Source organism: Colius striatus, chromosome 7 (assembly GCF_028858725.1).
Source record: "Colius striatus isolate bColStr4 chromosome 7, bColStr4.1.hap1, whole genome shotgun sequence".
Classification (NCBI taxonomy): Eukaryota; Metazoa; Chordata; class Aves; order Coliiformes; family Coliidae; genus Colius; species Colius striatus.
In genome coordinates, this window is record NC_084765.1 from 19,557,615 (window position 1) to 19,579,733 (window position 22,119).

Consider the following 22,119-nt stretch of genomic DNA (forward strand, 5'->3'; position numbering starts at 1 on the left):
ATAAACAGCACACACCCATGAACAGTCTAAGGTACTGAATCTCTGGGCTACTTCAGCAAACCAAAGCAGTTTTTGTAAGGACACAAGAAACAAAGAAGGGAAATCTAAGCAGGGTTATTGGGAAACAGACAACTGAAGGAAGGAAATTAAAGGAATGAAGTAGCAGTAAGGAGGGAGCAGCTAATGTAGCATTAGCAAAAAAACAAAAGGAAAGCAGTGTTAGAAATTCCTGAAGCCAAAACCCTACTTCATTGCCAGACCACACCTTTTTTGGGATTCTAAATACTGATTTTACAATCTGCTGGAACACACCAGTTTCTCATGCTACTGCAATACTACAACTGCAATAGCTACCTTTCCTTGATACAGCAATTTCAACTTAACTTCAAGAACTACCGAAAGCTGTACCAGAAACATGAGGAAATAAAAAAATCCAAACAACCAACCATTAAAAAAAACCCAACCAAAACCAGCTTTCAGCTTGAAAACAAACCAAAATACACTGCACTTATCCTAATTTCTGAGACATACAGCAGTCCTGTGATGCTCCTCATTGTTTTTTCAACAGAAATGGTTTTTGAAAACAGATTAATCTAGAACTCATTAAGTCTCCTTAACAGATCTTGTTAACAGCAATATCATAAATGCCCCTGTTCAAATCTTGATACAATACTACAGCATGTCAGAAGCTTGTAAAATCTCTTAACAATACATTAGTTTCTTGAAAGTCTCCAGAAGCTGTAGAATGTGGTTTTACTCGACTTAAGACACTATTCACACTTTGGAGGGTAAGCAGAACAACATGAACAGCTTGATTTGGAGGAAAGCATGAACATATTAATCAGGAAATATAAGGATCAAGTCAAGTATAAGTACTTTTACAAACCCCAGCCTTAGAATCTAGTTTAAATAACAAGGCATTTGTCAGTGTAATTATGTAATAGTAGCCTGATGTACATAAGCTATAGGCATAGATAATGTGGTAAGAGCCCCCCCACACTTTACACAGTCTCTGCCATGGAGCCCTGAACCACATTTGATAACTGTGCATTTCCTTAAGAATAATCCATTATTGTAGTGGGATGTGAGAAAAAAGGTGATGCAGATTTTTCTGAGCACAGCTACAACATGGGAAAGCATTAAGCACATGCATTTAAAAGCATGAGTTGCACCTTTGATGTGCAACATTAAGCTATTACACATCTGAAATTTTCAGGCTGGCATATTAAAAAAAAAGAGTGTTTGAAGGGGTACTTGTATCCAGCAAACATACCGGTCCAAATCCTCCACCAGGGGATAACATCTCAGGGTTCTTCTTCAGATCAATGTATTGCTGTGGTGTCTGACTTGTTGACAGCCTCCAAGGCTCTGACAAAACCTTTATTAGATATGAAAGAGATGCAAACTAGTACAACACACTGCTTGAGAACTAAAAAACTAATTAAGGTAAGTTAGAAAGCACTCAATAAAGCTATATTAAAAATAAAAAAGCTCTATTAAACTCCAGTTCTGATTTCTATGGAAAGAGCAATGCAGAAGGTTAAAAGAAACAGCTAATCTTGTTGTGATACACAAACCGTAAATATATGAGGTTATGATGTCATTTCCTCAAAAGGGAAGAAAAGTTCTTTCCATGAACATGCTATTTCTAGACGGATTAGTCTGGTCTACAGCCTGGTTAATAACAAGATCATTAATGGCTATGTTCAAATCGCAGTAAGATACTGCATCAGGTTAAAAGCATGTAAAGTCTTGGACAATGCACATGTATCTTGAAAATCTGTGGAAGCTGTAGAAAGTTGGTTTATTCCTGACCTGGCCACTTCTTGCATTTAAGAGAGCAAGCAAATGAATGTGAGTAGCTTAAATTTGGAGACAAGCTGGAATACATTTTTTATTAATCAGAAAACATGAACAAATGCAAGAGAATTACTCTTACAAAACCTAACCTTAAAATCTAGTTTAAATAATAAAAGTATTTGCCACAGTAATGAATGCACAATGTTAATGTCACTATTTAAAAAAAAATAAGTCACAATATAGAACTCCTTTAACTCACAGTAACTTAATATTATTTTGTCACAATTCGAAAAGAACATTCTTGACAGAAGACACACAGCCTCTGTTGTGTGGCCTTGAAAATACATAAACCCCACAACGAACCAGTACTTTTTTGGTTGTAATACTGACTATGCCTTTCTTGCAATGTTTAGAAACATGTATTATACCACAAAGCTCATAGAAAGCATTACGAAAGGTCTGTTAGTAAAGTATATACAGAAACCAAAACTGAACTAACTGGTAATCTCCCAGAAGATGTTAAGCAATGCTAGCTAAAGTCTTACCTTTTTTTCATAGAAAAAAGAGAGTTCTAGAATTATGTAAGCAGCTACCACAAAACACTCAGTAACTAAAAGATTACTTACTGTAATTAATAGTTATCAATAAAAATCACTTACTTCCTTAAGGAAGGGAGACTCTACAGCAAGGTACTTGGATACAACATAAAGGCAGAACAGATGGCGGTCGATGCCAGCACCAGTCATTGCAAGACGATATAAGAGCTGATGCTTGGCAGCAGCAAGCCGAAAGAACTTTAGCTTACTTTCATTCTAGCAATGGAAAAAAACAAACAAACAAACAGTTAAGTGAAATGGGTTGAGGATGGAGATACTGAAACTGTCACAGCAATGGCTCTCAAGCCTAAAGCACTTCAGAGTCAAGTACAATAAAACTGACAATACCGAAGGTATTGGGTTAATGACTGCTGGTAATTTTTTAAAAGCTTTATAGCTCAGGAGGAGGCAACTCCAAAGTATCTGAAGTTAAGGGAGCCATGTAGAAGGCTGATTAGCTGAGCAGGGATTATATCCTAGAACTTAGGAGGAAAAGTAAAGGACATGGAAACCAGAAACAAGGACAGGCAATGAGAGAACTACAGAGATATTGTTTGCCACTGTAGGGAGAAAAATTGTGCAGTCAAAAAGCTTAATCAGAATTCAAGCTGGCCACTACTGTGAAGGACAACAAAAAGGGATCCACACAAACAGAGATGTTGACGAAGCAGAGACATTCTATGCCTTCTTCATCTCTGCCTTTAACATCAATGTTGGCCTCTAGGACCACCAGAGCCTGTGTTCAAAGACTGGGGCAGGGGAGATGATAAACTCGCAGCCAACTCTGAACTTGCTGGAGCCTTGCTGCTCTTGCTGAAGGCACATAAGTCTATGGGGCCCGGTGTGATTCATCCCGGGGTACTAAAAGAGTTGGCTGATGCTACTGCAGGACCTCTCTCCATTATTTTTCAATGGTCATGGAAATATAGAGTGGTCCCAGACAACTGGAAGCTGGGAAACGTCCCATTTTCCAGAAGGGTACGAAGGAAAACACCAGTTATTACAGGGCCATCAGTCTCAATTCACTGCCTGGAAAAATCATGGACATGGTCATTCTGCGAGTCATGGCAAAACAATAGAGAGACAATGCAGTCATAGGTCATGGCCAACATAGATTAGACAAGGGAAAAGTCCTTTTTAATGAGCTTAAATTCCTTTTATGATAAGGTGGCCCATCGAATTGGGATGTGGGTAGATGTGAGGATTTTTGGTGTGTCAGCCACTCCCCTCAGTTTAGTATCATCAGCAAACTTGCTGACAGTGCCCTCTCTTCCCTCATCAAGATCATTAATGAATATATTGAACAGTACCGGTCCCAGCACCAACCCCTAAGGGACTCCACTGGATACAGGCCTCCAACTAGATCCTGTCCGATTGATCACAATTCTCTGCCTTCTTCACTTCAACTATTTAACAATCCACCTCACTATCTGGATCATCCAAGCCCACTCTTTCTCAGTTTTGCTGCGAGGATGCTGTGGGAGATGGTGTCAAATGCTTTACTGAAATCAAGATCATCTATTGAGATGTCCGAGTGTCATAGTTTAAGCCTGGACAGCAACTAAGCACCATGTAGCCACTCACACGCTCCTTCCCCACACTGGTGGGATGGGGAGGAGAACTGGAAGAAATAGGTAAAAACTCATGCACTAAGGATAGTTTAATGGTACAGTACTAGGAGAGAAGAAATGATAATAGTAATGATAATAATAGTAGTAATAGATATACAAAGTGAGTGATGCACAATGCAATTGCTTACCACCCAGAACCCAATGATCCCTTCCCCCCTCTGCCCTGTCAGCTTCCTCAGTTTCTCTAGTAGTCATGATATTGTATGGTATGGAATATCCCATTGCCTGGTTTGGGTCAGCTGTCCTGGCTGTGTCCCTTCCCAGCTTAGTGTCACAATGAAATCTTTTCCAGTAAAGCCCAGGACAGTGAGCAACTCATGGCTGGATTAGAATCCTAGTTGCTAGCACTGCTTTAAGGCTGGCACAACTGAACAGAAAGTGATCCCAGGAGAATGTAGTACCTGTCTCCTCCGATTGTGGTTTTACTAGGAAGTGGCACTCGGGAGTTTAGAAGGGTTCACATACACAGAGTTGTGTATACAGGACATTCTGGCTTTTGTCAGAACATCAATGTATGTTACGAGGACCAGGTGAAGGCATTTGGTTTGTTCAGCTTAGGAAAGGCTGAGGTGACCTCATGGCAGTCTACAACTTCCTCAAGCGAGGCACCTTCTTGGGACTATGTAAAAATTACTTTCTATACACAGAGTATTTGTACAGGAGCTGTGTTTTACAGCCAGTTCTGTATGATATGTTGACACAGCTCTCTTCCTCTGTGCATATACTTTCTTGTGATAACATTTATCCATAGAATCATGGAGTATTTTCTAAAGAAAGAACCTACACTGCTCATCGAAGATCTGATCAATGAAAACTCTTTCCTGAAGGAGCAAAAAGACAACTAAGAAAGGACAAGACTAACAAAAGTGAGGGCTCCTATTTTTTTTCCCGCTGGTGTAGCACAGAATGTGCTATGTCAGTTATGATAATCTTTTTAATTAGAACTTCTATCCACGCAGCTGTTACTCAGGGTTAGATGTGATACTTTGAGTACATTCCTATTTAACAAAATCCTTCTTTTCAGGTCACTTTTTTATTGTCTGAAGAACTGGAAATACCCTTCAACTAGGCAAAATCTGCAAATGTAATGATTTACTTCATCAGCTGCACCTGTGGAAACTGTGACTAATGGTGAATAAACGATCAGAGAGGTCTACAGACAACTGTCTTCCCCTTTCTCATTTTGACAGCAAATATTTTAACCAGTTTTCAAACCAAGAAATTTTCCCCTAGACCACACTTCCTTTTGTTTGCTAATCAGAACATCACAAAAAAGCTTAAAAACCATCTGAAATCAACATATAATAGCAACTACTTATTTCCTACAAATCATACTTGCTTTCCTATCAGCAACAAAAACCTATCTGATATGAGATTGCTTGTTTTACAAGTCTTTGCTTGAGTTTCAGAAGTCACGAGTTTTCTGGAATTCAGGAATTGTAAGAAGGGGCATATTTGGCTGTTACCACTTTCTCCTTTGGTACAGCCTTGAATTTCTGCCATATTGACAAAAATGTGGACAATTACCTTACATGCTGCATTTCCTTCCTAAAGAACAAAAGCATAGCTCTATTTAAAAACTACTTGGGAACTTCTACAGATACCTCATGGTAGCTCATGTGACTTGTGGATTGTATAAAGCAACCACACTATGAACTTACACTTCTAGTTGGGTCTTCCATGGTTCGAACAAAATTACACGATTCAACGGTACACGAACGAACAGTTTCAGTCCTGCCTTCTCTGAACAAGCGTGTCATAGAGGCTTCATATGTTAAAGAAAATTTTCCCATGTCCTTGAAAAAGGAAAAATAAGAGCTTATAGGTTTATCCAGACTTAGCTGCTCTTTACCAACAGTTCAAGATACACACAGGTTATGAACCACTCCACAAACTAAACTAAACAATAAGTTTTTAGTAGCCCACCATTATCAGTCTTACTTAAAGATAATAAAGGCTAAAATAAGATTAGTAGCAAGATTTGAGAAATCCTAATAGAACAACCAAACTAGTAAGGAGTACTGTCTGCATTTTGCATTGTCTTCAGTTACTAACAGCTGACTTAAGTGCTATCAAAAACCGACTTGAAAGTTGAGCGGCCTCATAATTAAAACAGTTGTGGTAAATAATAGAGAAAGCTGTATTTTCAGTTAAAAGTTTAATAGCATGGAGACGTATGCCATTGAGATTTTCAAGAAGAGGAAAACTGAAAACTATCTGCAAAATCCAGGAAGTGAGGCTTCTGTATTTCCTGTAGATAGGCACAATCTAGAGATTAATAAATTTCCAAATGATAGCTGTTTATCTAAGAGTTGTTAGCAAATCTACCTGTCTAAAATGCCCATCAGAAGAGATAATGAAAGTCTGTTCCACTTTAGATTAAAAGGATGAGCATTTATAATAGAAGTAGGTGGGTAACCAAACTATTTGCCACATAGCTACCCTGACCAATGGTAAGAAAGACTATGTAGTGATAGCAGCCAGGAAAGCTAAATGCTTCAAAAAAGCTTTTGGAATTCCTTAAACCCCTCATAACAAACAAATGTAGATCAGTATCTCAACACTGACAGGAAGAAAGCAAAATGAAAAACATGCATGTTTATCCACTGGTGTTTTCTGAAAGCACTTTATAGAAGAGGTGTATTAACAAAAGAAAACACAGGCAGGCATCTGTTACCCCTGTTGGAGAATGTCCATGACTACTGAATCAATAGTGGCTCCAAATGAAAAGATAAGTTTTTAACATTGTTCGGATTATAAATACAGCTACTAGAAGTTTCGTATTTGTGTCTTTCAAGCCCCAAATGCCTAGAGATAGATCAGCTAAGCTGAAGAGAAAAATTTGCCTAAGTTTGGACAATTAATTTCCTGCTAGTAACCTGTTTAGGGTTTGTACAAATTTCCATTGAATGTCTTCAATAACCTGGACTGCTTGTGCAAGACTAAAGTAATTTACATGATCAGTTTTTAATCACAAACATGCTATACTCAATTTCATGAGATTCTATAAGCTAGAAAAAGTCTGTTCTTACCCGATAGTGAGCAAGCTGCAGGGCAAGTTGCACAAAGGCATCAGGGCTGGTTTTGGCTTTCTTTATTAGTCCCTTCCCAAAAGCATCAAAGGGAAATGAATGGAAGTCCACATCATCTGCCAGAGCTACTGCAGTGCTCAGAGACCTCTCAATCACTTCTTGACACTAAATATACAAAACAAACAAACAAACAATCTATATGCACATATGTGAATATTCAGTGGCATATGAGAACTGTTCAAGGTATTTTTAATTAACAAATAAGAAACACTGCCTTTATGCATGCCAGGAACATCATCACTTAAATAATCTCCCTTTGGAGAAAGGGGAGAAGCTATCTTTGCCATAATGTTAAAATTCAAAAAGCTAGTAAGAAAAAGTTTTAAGCCAATACACATCTGGGCTCCAAAAATTCCACTTTAAAATACATCACCGTTCAGATTGTCTGGATGACTAGAGCATAAAAGAACGACCCACAGAGACCGAAGGGCAATAGTTGTGTGGCTTCCAATCTGTCATACGTGGTTAATTAAGCATATCCACATCCATTAGCATGTATTAAAAATTAAAATCTAAATACATGGTGTGAAGTTTGTCATCGACTCAGGCAAAAAAAAAACCAACAAAACTTTACTAGACAAATATTCAGGATCTTGAACATACAAAAGACACCTAGTCTCAAGAGCATTTGTTGGGACAACAATAATAAAACCTCAGCAACTTAAAACCTCATTTTAATACAGTTACTTTTAAAAATAGGTGGCCACTTATTTTTACTATGTTATCAACCCAGAAAGCTTTACATTTCCTGGACAGAATTTGCGAAGAGTGATGTTAAAAATCCTTTATATCTTTAGGTAAACTGAGTAATGCCTACACATGAAATGAACTTCTCACAGGACTCAAAGGAATTTGAAGCTTCTTACCTAGAAGATCCTCTTTTCCCAAAATAGTCAAATTATTTTTCTCAAGCCACTCACTGTTCTATACTTACTTCTTCTGGAATTTCCCACTGTAGTTTGGTAGGAATAGGAATATTTTGATTGGTATCTCCTTTGCAATGTCCATCTTCAGAATAGCCCAGTTCAAGATACTCAGTTGCCATTACATTCTGCAAAGAACAATATTTCATCAGAATTGCAACACGTTACATATTGCTGTGGAATATAATCATTTTCAGTACACTGTAAAATATAATATGCAATCCATTCCAAATACTGAAAACAGCTGTTTCACCTCTTATTTTAAGGCATTTTTTGTGTTCTGAGTGAAAATAATACCAGATAGGCCCAAACACTGAGGTAATTAGATGCTACTGAATTAACCAAAATGTTTCATTAAAAATCCACCTCAAACTTACTAGTAGTAAAAAAAGTCAGTCTTACACTTAGGTTGTGCAATCTCTTTTCTACTTAGACTCAAGAGAATTTCTCCAAATTTGTCATCTATGAAAACTTGTTCAGGAAAGTTTATTTCAGAGCAAGTGCATATATCTGCAAAAATTTGATCACTTTTAAGATTTGCATCCCACTCAAAATTTCAGTTTGTTTTTGTTCCTGGGTAGGAAAGTAGAATGTTTCCAAGATGACCAATACAACTTGAACAACAGACAAAAAAGTCTGTATTACAAGATTTCAAACAATATCCTCAAGGTAAAAAACTAACTAAATAAAAAGATACTGAATTATCAAGACTTGAATCTGCTCAATATAGAAAGAAAAAGCTTGACAAGAGTCTATTACATGTTCAACACCTATTTCTACTGTCATCTTATCATTTTATTCACTTCACAGTCTGAACATGCCAACTATGAAATGAACTTTAATTCCATCTACTCTGAAAATAGACAATCTTTGAAGAGCTAACAACAGATAACTGTTTAGGAAATTAAATCCCGCATAGTCATCTTAATTCTTAGCAGAAAAATGAACCAACTCACACTAAGTACACTGAGATTTGACCTAGGCATATATCATAATTAAAAAAAAAAAACAAAGTAACTCTTTTCCATTGAGCTAGTCTAAAATACACTGTGAAGTCAATGTAAAATCAGTTTGGCTTTCTTTCTTCCCTGGGTAGAGAATACAATGAGGACTTTTTGTTCTTCCACACATGGACTCATATAATAAAACTAGGAAATTATGAGGTGCACCAGTCACACCTGACACCTATTTGCATTTAAATGCAAGGGATTAAAAGCAATTGCTAATCTCCAGAACTGTCACACAAAGCACATCACATTATCTTCTGCATAAACTTTTTGTACTAAACACTTACTTCCCACAGGTGTCCAACAATAGGAGCATCTGCCCAAGAGTGCTCTGCATTCAGACCCATTTTGCCATTTTTAAATACTACAAGAGTGACTGTTTTATCAAACCACCTACAAAAGAAATCAAGATTTCTTTATGGTTTTGTACATTTCAAAAGCATTTTTATACCACAACTTCGTCTCAAAAATTCACATTAAAATGAAATAGTTCTTGGCTTCTTTTTTAAAAATAATTGTTTATTTAAAGAAATAGACATAAATTTGAACTTCATAAAGTCTAGTCATGTGAACCTCATGAGGTTCAACAAGGCCAACTGCAAGGCCTAGCACATGCATCAGGCCAACCCCCAGTATCAATACAGGCTGAAAGAGGCTGAATGGATTGAGCAGCAATGCCAAGACAGACTTAGGGTTCTAGTGGATGAGAAATAGGATGGGAGCCAATGATGTGTACTCACAGGCCAGAAAGCCAGTCATGTCCTGGGCTGCATAAGCAGCAGTGAGGCCAGCAAGTTGAGGGAGGCAATCCTCACCTCTGCTCTGGTAAGATCCCACCTGCAGCGCTGCCCCCAGCACTGGGCTTCCAGCACAAGACAGACATGGATCTGTTAGAGCAGGTCTGAGTGCCATGAAAATAGTGAGAGGGCTCCAACACCCTCCCATGAAGAAAAGCTGAGAGTTGGGAGTCTGGAGAAGGCTCTGGGATACTTCCTTGCAGCCTTTCAATATATAAAGAGAGCTCATAAGAAGAACAGAGAAAGACTTTTTACCATGGCCCATAGCAACAGGAGAAGGGGCAATGGTTATACACTGAAAGAGATTAAATTGAGATTTGTCATAAGTGAGATTTTTTTTTTTTCCAATGAGGATGGTGAGACACTGGAACAAGTTGCCCAGAGAGACTGTAGATGCCCCATCATTTGGAGTGTTCAGTCAGGTTAGACAGGGTTTTGAGCAATCTCAATCTCACGTAGTGAAAGATGCCCCTGTCCATAGCAAGCAGGCTGGACTAGATGATCTCTTCCAACCCAAGCCATTCCTTGCTTTTATGAAATTTATCAGGTTTTAAGTCACTAATTCATTTCTATTAGCCACAGGAATTAGTGACATTCTAAAAAAGAGAAGGCGTTTTTCACAGAGTCAATACTGTACCTGTCATAACATCTACCATGTATTAAGGATTTTGCATACGCATCCAGTGACCTCACTGGATCTTCTTTCCTGTACCCTTGCTCGGTGTCGTCCAATGTCACAAAAAATGCTGCTTTTTCAACAGCATCTAAGGACTGTTTGTTCTTTCCATGGCTAAAATAAGCCTGTCGAGCTTTAGCCCATGGTACTCTGCAAAAAGAATTTGGTTTATAGCCAGATTATATGGATTTGTCAACGTTTTACCACTTTACACATCAGCATGAGACATTCCTCCTACTTTTAGCAAATTTGAAGCAACTCCTTTCATTGCATTTGAACTACATCAGCAGTGAAAAGTTCTAAAAATATATGTACAATGTAATCTTAGGAACCAGTTCAACATATCATCACACATGGGCGAAGCTTAATCCTCAGGAATTCAACATTTCTGTAGCACGTAATACCTATAGCATAGATTATCTACATTTATAACTGAAGAAGTGAAAATATCTATCTGTTATACAGAAGAAGAAAATAGCAATAATAATAATGACAACAATGAACAGGTATTAATACCCATTGCTCTAACACCTAAATCAAAGAATCTGGAAAATTACCAATAAAAAAAGTTCCATGGTAAATGCCTGGAACAGAAGTGAGAGAAGACCTGAACAAGGTAATATCTCTACAGTTGCACCACATTTACATGGTTTTCCCAAGGAAAAAATATTTTCAGTTGTTTTAAAGCACAAAGTCGGAAAAAGGAAGGACTCCTAGTAAGAAAACACATTAAATTGCACAGCTCCTCTCTTCCTTGTTCAGAAACAATTAGTTTGAATTAAGTTTTTCACAATTTAAATTCAGTGATCTTGCACCTAGAACCAACTGAGCACACAAATTTATTTTGTAGGTACAAGTCATGAGTATGGAGTAACAGATCCTGAATTTCCATTCTGAATCTTATTTTTTTAAAATAATCTTTAAAATTACAGTGAATCCCATGCAGATATAAAACTCAAGTAGTTTTATGCGTAATAGTGTAAAGCTTCCAGATACCACTCTTATGATAACCACAAGTAAACCAAACTTCTCCAGCTAAGCATAGGTAATCAGCATACAGTTGCAAAATTACTTTTAACTCTGAATAGGCACAAATTACTTAAGTGCTGTTACATGTTAGCAGTATAGAGAAATCAGTTTTCAAGGTATAATCATCTGTCTGCAGACTATTTTAAAATTCCAAAGCCAAGATTCAATTAGCACGTTTTGCAAATATTTCTAAGTACTAAAACTAATTTTAAAAATTATATCCACCCTACCTATCTCCTGCAGTAAGAGCTGCTAGTTTCTCTTCACCAGCCTGAGGCTCTGAATCATCATCAAGAATTCTTTGCATCTGCTGTTCAATTTCTCGGGGTTTCAACAGTCTGCCATCGTGGTATAGCCACACTTTGAAGTAACGGCCCTTATGATACACAACAATGTGTTTGCTGTCTTTCACATGCTGGAGGGTATCTAGAATAGCAATCACTTATGTGAAAACAAAGCTGAAGTCTCAAAACACTAAAGCACTAAATAACAAATGCCTACAGCATTGCACTACTGCTTAACAACAGCTTGATTATTCTAATGAGTAATAGTGTGGAATAAACCACTCCCCTATGTTAGTTGAGCACAAACATTTTGCCATGAAATAGTCCAATACCCATATCTGATAGTCATTTGCAGATATAGCACCACCAGTTTCCACACTGGAGGCCAGTATTAAGCAACTAAATCTGTGTTTCTGTATCTGAAAAGTGAGCACTGGTTAAGCAGTCAGCAAAAGAATATGCTAGATGAGTCTGAAGAAAGGTACTTTTAAGTCATCTGCATTCAAATGCTAGACAACTCAACAGTACGATCTGCAGGGTGTCTTGAGAGAGACCAAATTTATTACCACAAGCTTTTGTTCACCTTTATCCTGACAGATGCAGAGTTAATACTCCATCTGTGGCCAAAAGGCTACTGTTATGAAATTTAGTGAAGCAGAAACCTAGGTCACACTTTTTTTCCTCACTTTATTATTTATTTGGTTTAATTGGGATAAGTCTGAACGTGGTCATGAAGGCATTGCACCAAACCAAAGATGAAGGTTTCTACAATAGCCAGGAAAAACCCTCAGTTGATGAAAACTGTCACTACCCTAAAGAACTGTTATATTCCTGTGAAACTGAAGAGACCCATTACTGAGATTGTGAAGAAAGATGATGTCAAAAATATGAGCTGAGCCTAAAAGTCAGGATTCTGACAGATCTGAGAAATATTGTACCAGGAAAGGATTCTACACCATGGATGCTGTCAGCCATCCATAAACCTTTGGCAGATATGCTTCATCTATTGATCACAAGCAGTTTTATGTTAACCATGTCTTTGGCTATCCACTCTGCATTTCTGCCAAAAATAGGGTGATAAAAGTGCTAAGATTGGCAGAAGCACCACTCCAACTGGCAACTACGTTAATACAAAAGGTTGTGCATTGAGGAGAAACATCACAGAGGGGGAAAAGCAGCAGCAACGCAATCAGCTAGTGACATAACTTTTTCTACAGTCCCAGTTTAAGGCAGGCCACCCCAAGTACTTGTCTCATGTACATGATATGTCCACACAAAAAAAGATAACCTCTTAAGTGTAAAAAGAAAAACTTGGATCATTAGTCATCTACATCAACAACTGTCTTCACAACAGCTGTTAAGTCCTGGCCTTTCAGACACCTAAACTTACAGGCCTTAACACAGACCAGTGGACTTGAAGTACAGATTTGTTGTAATACAAAAAAAAATCTTTCCTTTTTTTTGCCAGTTCAAGAAGTCATTTATGTGTGAGTTTATGTAAGGCATTGGTTTCCCAGTAAAAAAAAATGAAAATCATAGAATGGTAGGGTTGCTCTTCCCTGCCTAAAAGCAGTGGTTCACTCTACAACATGCTTTGTTAAAAGACATGAAGAAAAACACCATACAGAGAACAATCAGCCTCAAGATCTTGGATGATGTATTGACCATAAAAAAACCCCAACTTTTTATGTTGAGATACAACAAATAATTTCTCAAAGGCCACTGACTAAAGTGAAATGTTTTATGTCTACAGGCAGTGTTAGCAAATGCACGCAATGAGAGCGGAATGTACAATTACATCAAGAAAATGTATATGAACTTTTAATTCCAGATACAAACGTAAATGTCTCTTTTAGACTTCCACAATAAGTGTAAGTTGTAGGAACACACTCAGGCAAAAATGATCCTGTTATAAGTCAACAGGTACATCCCTCTATTCAACATTAAAATGTGAAAACTTAGTTACTCAATTTAGGATACTCAGATCATTAATAGGAGATTGGGCAGAGCAGGAACTAACAAAACCCAGAGTATATATTTCATGACTGTGATACAAAGAAAGTTTTGGACATAGTTCTTAAAATAGGTTATTTTACTTGCCTGATGTCTGACAGCATATACAAAAGGTCATGTTAGCAATGATGTTGAAAACTTTGACAGGACTAAGACTGTACCTGCCTCTAAACCAGGTAAACAACTACTGTTGAATGTAGGTTCATATGAGAACACCACATTTGGATGTAGTTGTGGATCATACACTCAAAAGGAAATGGGAAACCAAGCAAGTAAGATTTTTAAATGGTTGAAATAAGAGAACACAACTTCTACAAAGATAAAAACATCAATATCCAAAGGATCCTGAAAAAATCAGAATGGAGAAATGTAAAGGTTATTTATAAATCAAAATCACAGGGCAGACAACAGTTTCTTGAATTTAGTTTTACTTCCATTCAAGGAAGAGACAAAAAAAACATTGAAGAAGATTCAAAATCACTCTAAAGGAGAAAACATCCATGTACTCCATAGCAATTCATTACTTTCTAAGACTCAGAACACAATATTGATGTGTCCTTGTGTCCATCTGTCTTTATATGGCAAAACAGTATTTTAGTAAAAAATATGCCCAAAATAGAATTCCATTAAGATGTTTATTCTCTTTCGGTGACCCTGCTTACCTGTTTCCTCTCCTGGGATACGGGAGGTATTAAACATCCTTTCCCACTGTGCTGAGCAGAGTGGAACAGTAGATCCCAACAGAAGAATCTGTGCCACAAATGTACATGAAAATGTAATTTTGCATATGCAATTAGCAAATTAAAAAGAAAATTACAAACAGGATCTGGTTAAAGACAAGCTGTAGATCAGTAAGATTTATAGTACATCAGCTGAGGGGTTTTTGTACTTTCCCCCCTGCCCCCTTGAACTACATGTGCAAGATTCCATTGACATTCCAGTAGCTGTATTTTTTTACCTCCTACCAAAAGCTCATTTTTCAGGATGAATGACTGAAGCTAGCTAGCATTTGAATTTCAAAGAGCTGCCAATGGCTGGTCCAGATACAAAACTTACACTTGTAGCATGCATTACCCTTTAATTTCTTCTTTTAAAGCTATTTCTGGCTGTATAGGAACAAAGTTCACATTTCTCAGATTTGTAGTTATATACAACTAATCACACCGCTACCATGACCATCAGCAAAACTACATAATTGTTTCTACAATATTTGTTTGCTATAACACACAGCCACTGGATAGAACAGAAATTCAGCATACATACATTAATTTCCAGTGCTGCAACTAGTTGGCATAACAGTATCCTTTATTTTTGACAAATGGTAGTTTCTGTCTTTGTGCAATTCAAGTTTGAGACCACAAATTTAGTTAGATCTTACATGTATCTGTGACAATAAGACATTCCTCTCCTGCTCAATTCTGAAAACAGAGAAAGATCAAAAGCCATTTAAATTCATATATACATACTGGCTTGATTTCTTGCCTGTCCAGTTTTTTCCTATAGAGCAGAATGGCATGGATAACATTACCAGCTCTAGCTGCCTGCAGAGTTGTGGGAGATAGATAAAGGAAGTCCTGTAAAGTACATAAAGAAAACTAATTTAATAGTTATTACATAAAAAACCCTCCATATTGATAAGCATTTCTCATTCATGTTCATTCATTCTGGTCAAGTGCACTAGAGCAGCGAGTCGATGACTTGAAACTTAAATCTCTTCAACCATTACAATCTCTTTAAACAGTATCTTAAAAGGCAATGCTACTTTAAACTTGAATCTAAGACTACTGTATTTCCTCTTTTTGCTTTTAATTTTAGGTCTTTTACAATTTTAATCCCCATATAGACATTTGTGAATATAAGCACACATCTGGTAAAGTGTCATCCATGAAGTTTTATGTAGCTTTTGAAAGACTGCTTGTTGCACTAAGCACAAAATCATGTAAGTTATTACTGCAGGAGTTTGACCTAAGTGGCAGATATGCTAAGTTTATAACTAAGATAGCATTGTACTTGAAGACATTGACGGCAGGTTATACTAGAAGAAAGAAAACCAAAGGTCACATAGCCCATGGCAATGGATTTCTAAATGGAAAAATATAACAAAATAAGATATCTGGCAGAATTTTTACAGTGTTGACATTTGTTTAAAGTATTTACCTACCATTGCAAAATAGTTACTATTAACCATAATTGGTCCACGTCCTCTAAGGTAGATATATTCTTCCCACCAATCACTAACCTGTAGCAGGAAGGAAAAAAAAGCAGGAAAATCTCATAACTTCTACAGTTTATGTGTTTCGTGTTAATGATTGCCCAACACATACAGAAGCAAGAAGGAAACCTGCTAGCTTGCTCCCCTACTTAAAAAAGACAATCAGAAAACCTCCTAATTTGTGTTATAGAAAACAGAAAAAAGGGGCAAGATAAATTAAATTCAGCTGTAGCTTTCTTATAAGCTTCTGAAGAAGTCATTATCTTCCAACAGTATTTGCAATGTATCTTCTGAAGGTTTTGCAGTCCTGCCAGGACAGCTTAGGCTACTGGACACAACTAAATGTTAGTTAATCTGTCAGGAAAGAACTATATTACAGTTCTGACTATGATGTTGGTGTTTGGGTTTTCCTTTTCACAAAAATCCCACAATTTTTTTTTTCTTACAAGTCTTAATTTATCTTCTATATGCTTTAGCTGCTCTATATAAAAAAGTTAACCTAAGTCTCTGTTTCAAACTACCAGGGTGGTCAGGTCCATTGTTGAGTTATCAAGCTTAACAACCAAACAAACAGCTCTCAAAAGCAACCTCAACAGCAAAAGCTAGATCACCTGCTACATGAGATGAGGATTCATTCTTTCAAGTTCCATTCACCACATAGTTTGCTTAACAAATCACACAAACTATGCGAAAATCAGGTCATCTCTAACACACTTGATGAAAATATTAGGCAGTTTCAATTGCTTTCTTGTACATTTAAGAAAGAATGAAAGTTAAGCAACAGGGAACAAATGATGTTGTTAGAACAACCGAACCTCTTATTTACTCACATAGTTTGTGGCCCACCAGGATTTCAGCTTCAAATACCACTGAAGCCTTGGTCCCAAATTAAATGCAAAATCTTTGGCAAGACCCTCCATCCTTCTGAACTTATCATCATCCATAAGTGGCTGAACTGATTCTAGATACTAGAACACAAGAAAAGTATCAGCATCAGGGTAGAAATCAACATGTAGCTTCTCACCACTACTACACAAGATTATACAGACTCAATTCCTAAGTTCACAACTATTATGTTGTTAAAATAGTATACACTCATCTAAACATTTACCTGCAAACTACAAAAATGAGATCTTTTTCCACACATTTGTCAGCTAATCACAAATATGAGAGGTTACTTTCCTAAGGATACGTATTCTACTCAAAAGGAGAAGACATACTGCCTCTTTAAGTATCAAGCAAAAAGATTTTTTCCATCTCAGAGTTAAGCCTTCAGTTTCTTTGACATAACTGTCCTACTTACACACTTTGTTATAAAGTTTTGTGTCATAAAACATACATTTATATGTTCATGCTGTGGAAGATAACAAAAATGCCATAATTCGAAAGCCCTAGTAATCACACTTTATTGCACAGACTTACATCAACAGACATCACATCACTCATCATGAATTGTGCCAGGTTCAAACTGTATCTTGTTTCAGTGGTTTGTATTTTAATTTCTATGCAGAAGTTTTAATCCATTGCACCACATTAATATCAACATGCAAAAATTTTATAAGACATGGCCAAAAAACCCACAGAGCATCTAAATATAAATTCAATGTTACTGAAGAAAATTAATCAATGACTATACACACCCTATTGACTGTGTCTTTAACAGCTGGAACTGGTAATCGTGGTAAAGATGTCTGGAAACTGTATAACATGGGTTTATGTCCCGAGAAGAGTTTTACAAGTGCCTGGAGGAAAAAAAAAAAAATCAAACAAAATATACCCCTCAAATTATTAGGTTCAACAAAAGAAAAAGGACAAAATAATAAAGGGTAAGGCAACTCATAGTTCTTTTCACTGGTAAATTCTACTGTACTAAATGTATCAAACCATCCCATTTACCATCATTTCATTGATATAAACTAACTTCCTAATGGTTAAACATGTCAGTGGAAAAGAAAGATGGTCATAGTCATTCCTGACTTCTCAGTCTTCTGGTCATTAGGCAATACTGGCACATGAACACTTTGATCTCAACATAAAGATGGAGTTACTTAGCACTTCCTTAGAATAAAGACTACAAAAGCAAGTCTAACAATTGATCTTTTACCATGTAGTAGGTACAACAAAAGTATCCACATCATGCTTCAAAATGGGAATCATTATCAAGCCTATCACTAGATCCTAGATAATTATAGCCACCTTTAAAAGTAATTTTTCAAAGTCATAGCTGAACATCAATAATAGTAATGATGTTACAGGGAGATTCTTAAAAGCACAAGTCTCTCAGGTAATCTACTGCATGATTTGAACATACCAAATCGTGCAAGTATGCCAGTGTTATACTCTGCTTGTATTACAAAAGAACAATGAAACAAAATGTCAGAGATGATAGTACCCATCTTAGCTTAAAATATTACAACATCTCCTGTTTTCCACAGGAGAGTGAAGATAAGAAGCAGCATTTCTGTCTATGACTGCATCTCAGCTGTGACATGCACTAGACTGAAAGTCTAGGCCATGCAACATCTAGGCTACACATGAAAGGATTTTGATGTTATCACCCTATTTCAGCATGAAAGTAAGGTCAAGTGTTACAGCAAATATCCAGTGGAACCTTCATTGTTCAGCCAGTAAGTTCAGTCTTGGTCCAATATACTATAATGTATATTGGACACAGGGCAACAGATTAAAGACAGAAGAAAACAGGGGATGTCATCATTTCACTACTAAATTCCTAGAACTTCTCCCATCTATCCCTCTACCAACTGGCAAAACTACTTTTAAAATGTAGAGTTTTTCCTCTCTCCCAATTTCCTTGGTTATACAGCTAGAGGAGGTTTTTAGGCAGCACAAAACTATTAAGACTTGCAGAGTATTACCAACAACAACGATCTCCCTGCAAACACATTTCACAGTATTTAACTCTTAAGTAAACTTGTAGAGAATTGTTAACAGTTTGAGCCCATTAAAGTGATCTGACAGACATACTTAACTACATTTCTGATTTCATATGCTCACAGAGCTAATAATCTCATCCTACTCTGCATGGCATCTGTTCACAGATTACTGTTTTTTTTAACCTGTTTTAAAAAAAATAGCAACCAATACTTAGATTTTCTCCCTAATTCTACTACAGGAAATACACTGTGACTGAAATCAGAACTCAGGTTTTTTATCAACATGACTATCTGAATACCAGACAGTATATTCACAGGAGAGCATTTTTCATGCAGTTAATCAGCACGAAAAACAGCTCAGAAGAAAGCAAACACAGAACCAAAAAACCCAAAACTCAACAAGAAAACACCTCCAGAAAATTACACAATGTTAAAAGATAATGAAAATCTAGAAAGCTAAGGTAGCTGGTAGTGGTTTACTAGGGAAAACAGTCTTCTCTTATTGGGACTAGCTAAAGAAAGAGTAAGGTATTAAAAAGGAGCTTCATACAAAGTCTAAATGAGACATTGGCATACACCTTTATAGTGTTCTATATTTTAAAGCATATATAATAAACAGCAAAATATCATACAGAACAAATACACAACATATATAACAGACAGAAATTTATAAATACATAGCAACAAAGCACAGTAAGTAGCATTACAGTTCATACTGTAATGATGGCTGTAATTAAGGCTAATAAGGCAATATTAAAAACTTTAAAATGTCTATCTGGTAGGACATGCTGAAAATCCAGACAGCCACAGCTTCAAGCAATGGACAGAAAGCCTTACCATTCAGAGCCTGTACTGTACAAATCGAGTCATGAGGCTCCTGATACTGCTTCCAGGAGAAACTATCAATTAGAAATTTCATTTGTAACAGATGAACATTAAATTCTATTTTAGTGTACCATTCTGGATACTTGGTTTTTTAACACATTTTGTAATAAATCTGACATGTTGCTAGTCTAACATACTTTAGTTAATTTTTGGTGCTGCAGAGACTAATTTTATCCTAGTAGGGCGCTTAAATTACTTCTACAACAACACTAGCAAAAATTAGTTGTAACAACTGAATCCAAGTAATAAAACCCACCTCATCTCTTAGAGCACCCAGATGTATGTTTCCTCACTTTATACCTATCACATCTTTTAAGCATCCTTGTCTAAAGCACTACAATAATCAACAGATCATTCTTGTCTCATGCTTATATGAAAACTACTTAACAAGTTACCTACCTTATGCATTTTCTCCAGCTAATTTTGGAGCCTTACCACTAAATCAATTGAAAGGGACATTCAATATCTTTTTCCTCAAGCAGAAGACTAATTTTAGAATGGATGACGAGAAATCCTAGCATTTCAAGGAAAAAATAGGGTATCACTTCACAGGGAGGAAAGGATTATTTGATGCTGCAGCCCAAGTTCTTTAAGCTGTACTTGCACAAAGAGAAAAAGTAGGTATTTGAATCATACAGTCCCAAGGCGCTGACAAATGTAGAAGTTATTCCTGAAGTGTTTACTCTTTCTTCTACAAGGCCATCCTGAATAATTTAATTATAGCATCAGAAGGACCATTCTATGATTCTCTGACTTCAGAAATTAGTAGAAATATCTACCTAGCAGCCTCCTGTCCCATGAGGCAGAAAACATAAGCAAGGAAAAATCCACAAATTTTTCTCTTTTTAGGGCTTTGAATACAGTTCATAGAGAAGTTAAGATGAAACAGGAAGACAATACGTCCTTACCATCCAAAACTTGGTGCCTGCAGAAAGTTTGCCATGTTCAGCGAACATCCAACCGTGATAGGAAAGCAACATTTTTAGTGAGTAGCGCATTGTGACAATAAGGGCAACCCAAAGCCCCGTGCCAAAAAGTACTCCACTCACGATGTTCTGTGTTTGGTTTGACATGTAGCCACTATTTAAAACAAAAGCCAGCATGTGCCAGTTAATGTCAGTTTAAGTTCTAAAGAGAATCTAATATTGCAAACCTAAGTCTATTGGTACTACAAGCAGACATTACACAAGCTTCGGGCCTGTTTAGTCCTTCATAAAACTCCTCTCCAAACACCCTCTCATACAGCAAGATCAAAGGCTACAGAAGCTGCCAAACATGCTTCCCAAATACTCAAAAAAAAAAAAAAAGTATAATACCAGTATAACAACCTACCTATTTCATACTCTCTGCTTATTGGGCTTATACTGTCACAAAGAAGATAGTTCAACAACTGATACACTTTAACACTATTAGCTTTAAAAGTAGCTACAAATAAAATTTATTTCCTTTAGTGGAACAATAACTTTTCAGTCTACTTACGTTGTATCAAGTGTTCTGTTGATTTTAGCTATTATTCCTAAAGAAGGATCAATTTTGGCATACATTGTTGACATCACACCCACAACTACAATAAGCCAGCTAGATGGGCTAGCAGGGTAAACGCCAGTGATAATTCCATTCTGGAAAAAAAAGCCTTCACATAATTTTTTCATAATAAAGTGGTTGACTTCATATGACCATGGAAAGGAATAATAATCAACAAATTAAAACCATTTGCTTGACTCAGGAGTAAGGAATGGATGCAATTAAGTTTGACTGCTACAGAAAACTGTGACAGTGATATCAAGAATTAAAGTAACTTTTAAATTCTTTTGTAGACAACATCGATCTCACTGCAAGTGTTATAAAAATACTGAAATCAGAAAACACAACTTAAAATACCTTGAATCTGATGAATTTTTTCTTCCATGAATAGACACCAGATAGGTATATTTGTTTGAGTGCCTCATGGCTCATTCGCAAGTCAATCCCATCTGGCGTTACTGTAAATTGAAAAGCTACTGCTTGATGAGCTTCTGCCATTTTCAGAGAGAATTCTGCCAAAAAAAAAAGAAGTTTTTTTTTTTTTTTTCTCTCCAAAGGAAGTAGGATCTAGTCTATTTCTAGCAAGATACCGTCTATACAGTAACTTTGAGATATATTTCATGGTATGACAAATTTACATAGGGTACTTACCTTTTCCTTACAGGATATGCTTGTACTTCAGTCTGAGCGTGCAGTAGGTTGATTAAGGTACCTCTTCTAATCACAACAGCTGAAAATGTAAGCAAAATGCTCTCA

General features: G+C 36.6%; 1 protein-coding gene across 4 annotated transcripts in view; it reads right to left on the minus strand.

The window, feature by feature from the left end:
- CPT1A (carnitine palmitoyltransferase 1A) overlaps positions 1-22,119 on the minus strand; it is a 53,172-nt gene that overhangs the window by 20,303 nt on the left and 10,750 nt on the right. For 3 of the 4 annotated variants that reach the window (XM_061999174.1, XM_061999172.1, XM_061999171.1), the window contains 17 exons: positions 22,015-22,093; positions 21,721-21,875; positions 21,319-21,458; positions 20,748-20,919; positions 17,701-17,802; positions 16,891-17,028; positions 16,010-16,087; positions 15,315-15,422; positions 14,511-14,598; positions 11,782-11,977; positions 10,484-10,672; positions 9,337-9,442; positions 8,054-8,170; positions 7,060-7,224; positions 5,689-5,823; positions 2,460-2,612; positions 1,274-1,378 (listed from right to left, as the gene is read on the minus strand). In XM_061999174.1, the coding sequence (XP_061855158.1) occupies positions 1,274-1,378; positions 2,460-2,612; positions 5,689-5,823; positions 7,060-7,224; positions 8,054-8,170; positions 9,337-9,442; positions 10,484-10,672; positions 11,782-11,977; positions 14,511-14,598; positions 15,315-15,422; positions 16,010-16,087; positions 16,891-17,028; positions 17,701-17,802; positions 20,748-20,919; positions 21,319-21,458; positions 21,721-21,861 (2,133 nt within the window). In that variant the 5' untranslated portion in view covers positions 21,862-21,875; positions 22,015-22,093. Of the gene's footprint in view, positions 1-1,273; positions 1,379-2,459; positions 2,613-5,688; positions 5,824-7,059; positions 7,225-8,053; positions 8,171-9,336; positions 9,443-10,483; positions 10,673-11,781; positions 11,978-14,510; positions 14,599-15,314; positions 15,423-16,009; positions 16,088-16,890; positions 17,029-17,700; positions 17,803-19,791; positions 19,851-20,747; positions 20,920-21,318; positions 21,459-21,720; positions 21,876-22,014; positions 22,094-22,119 lie in introns of those variants that run through there. The other variant, XM_061999173.1, reaches the window with a different exon arrangement.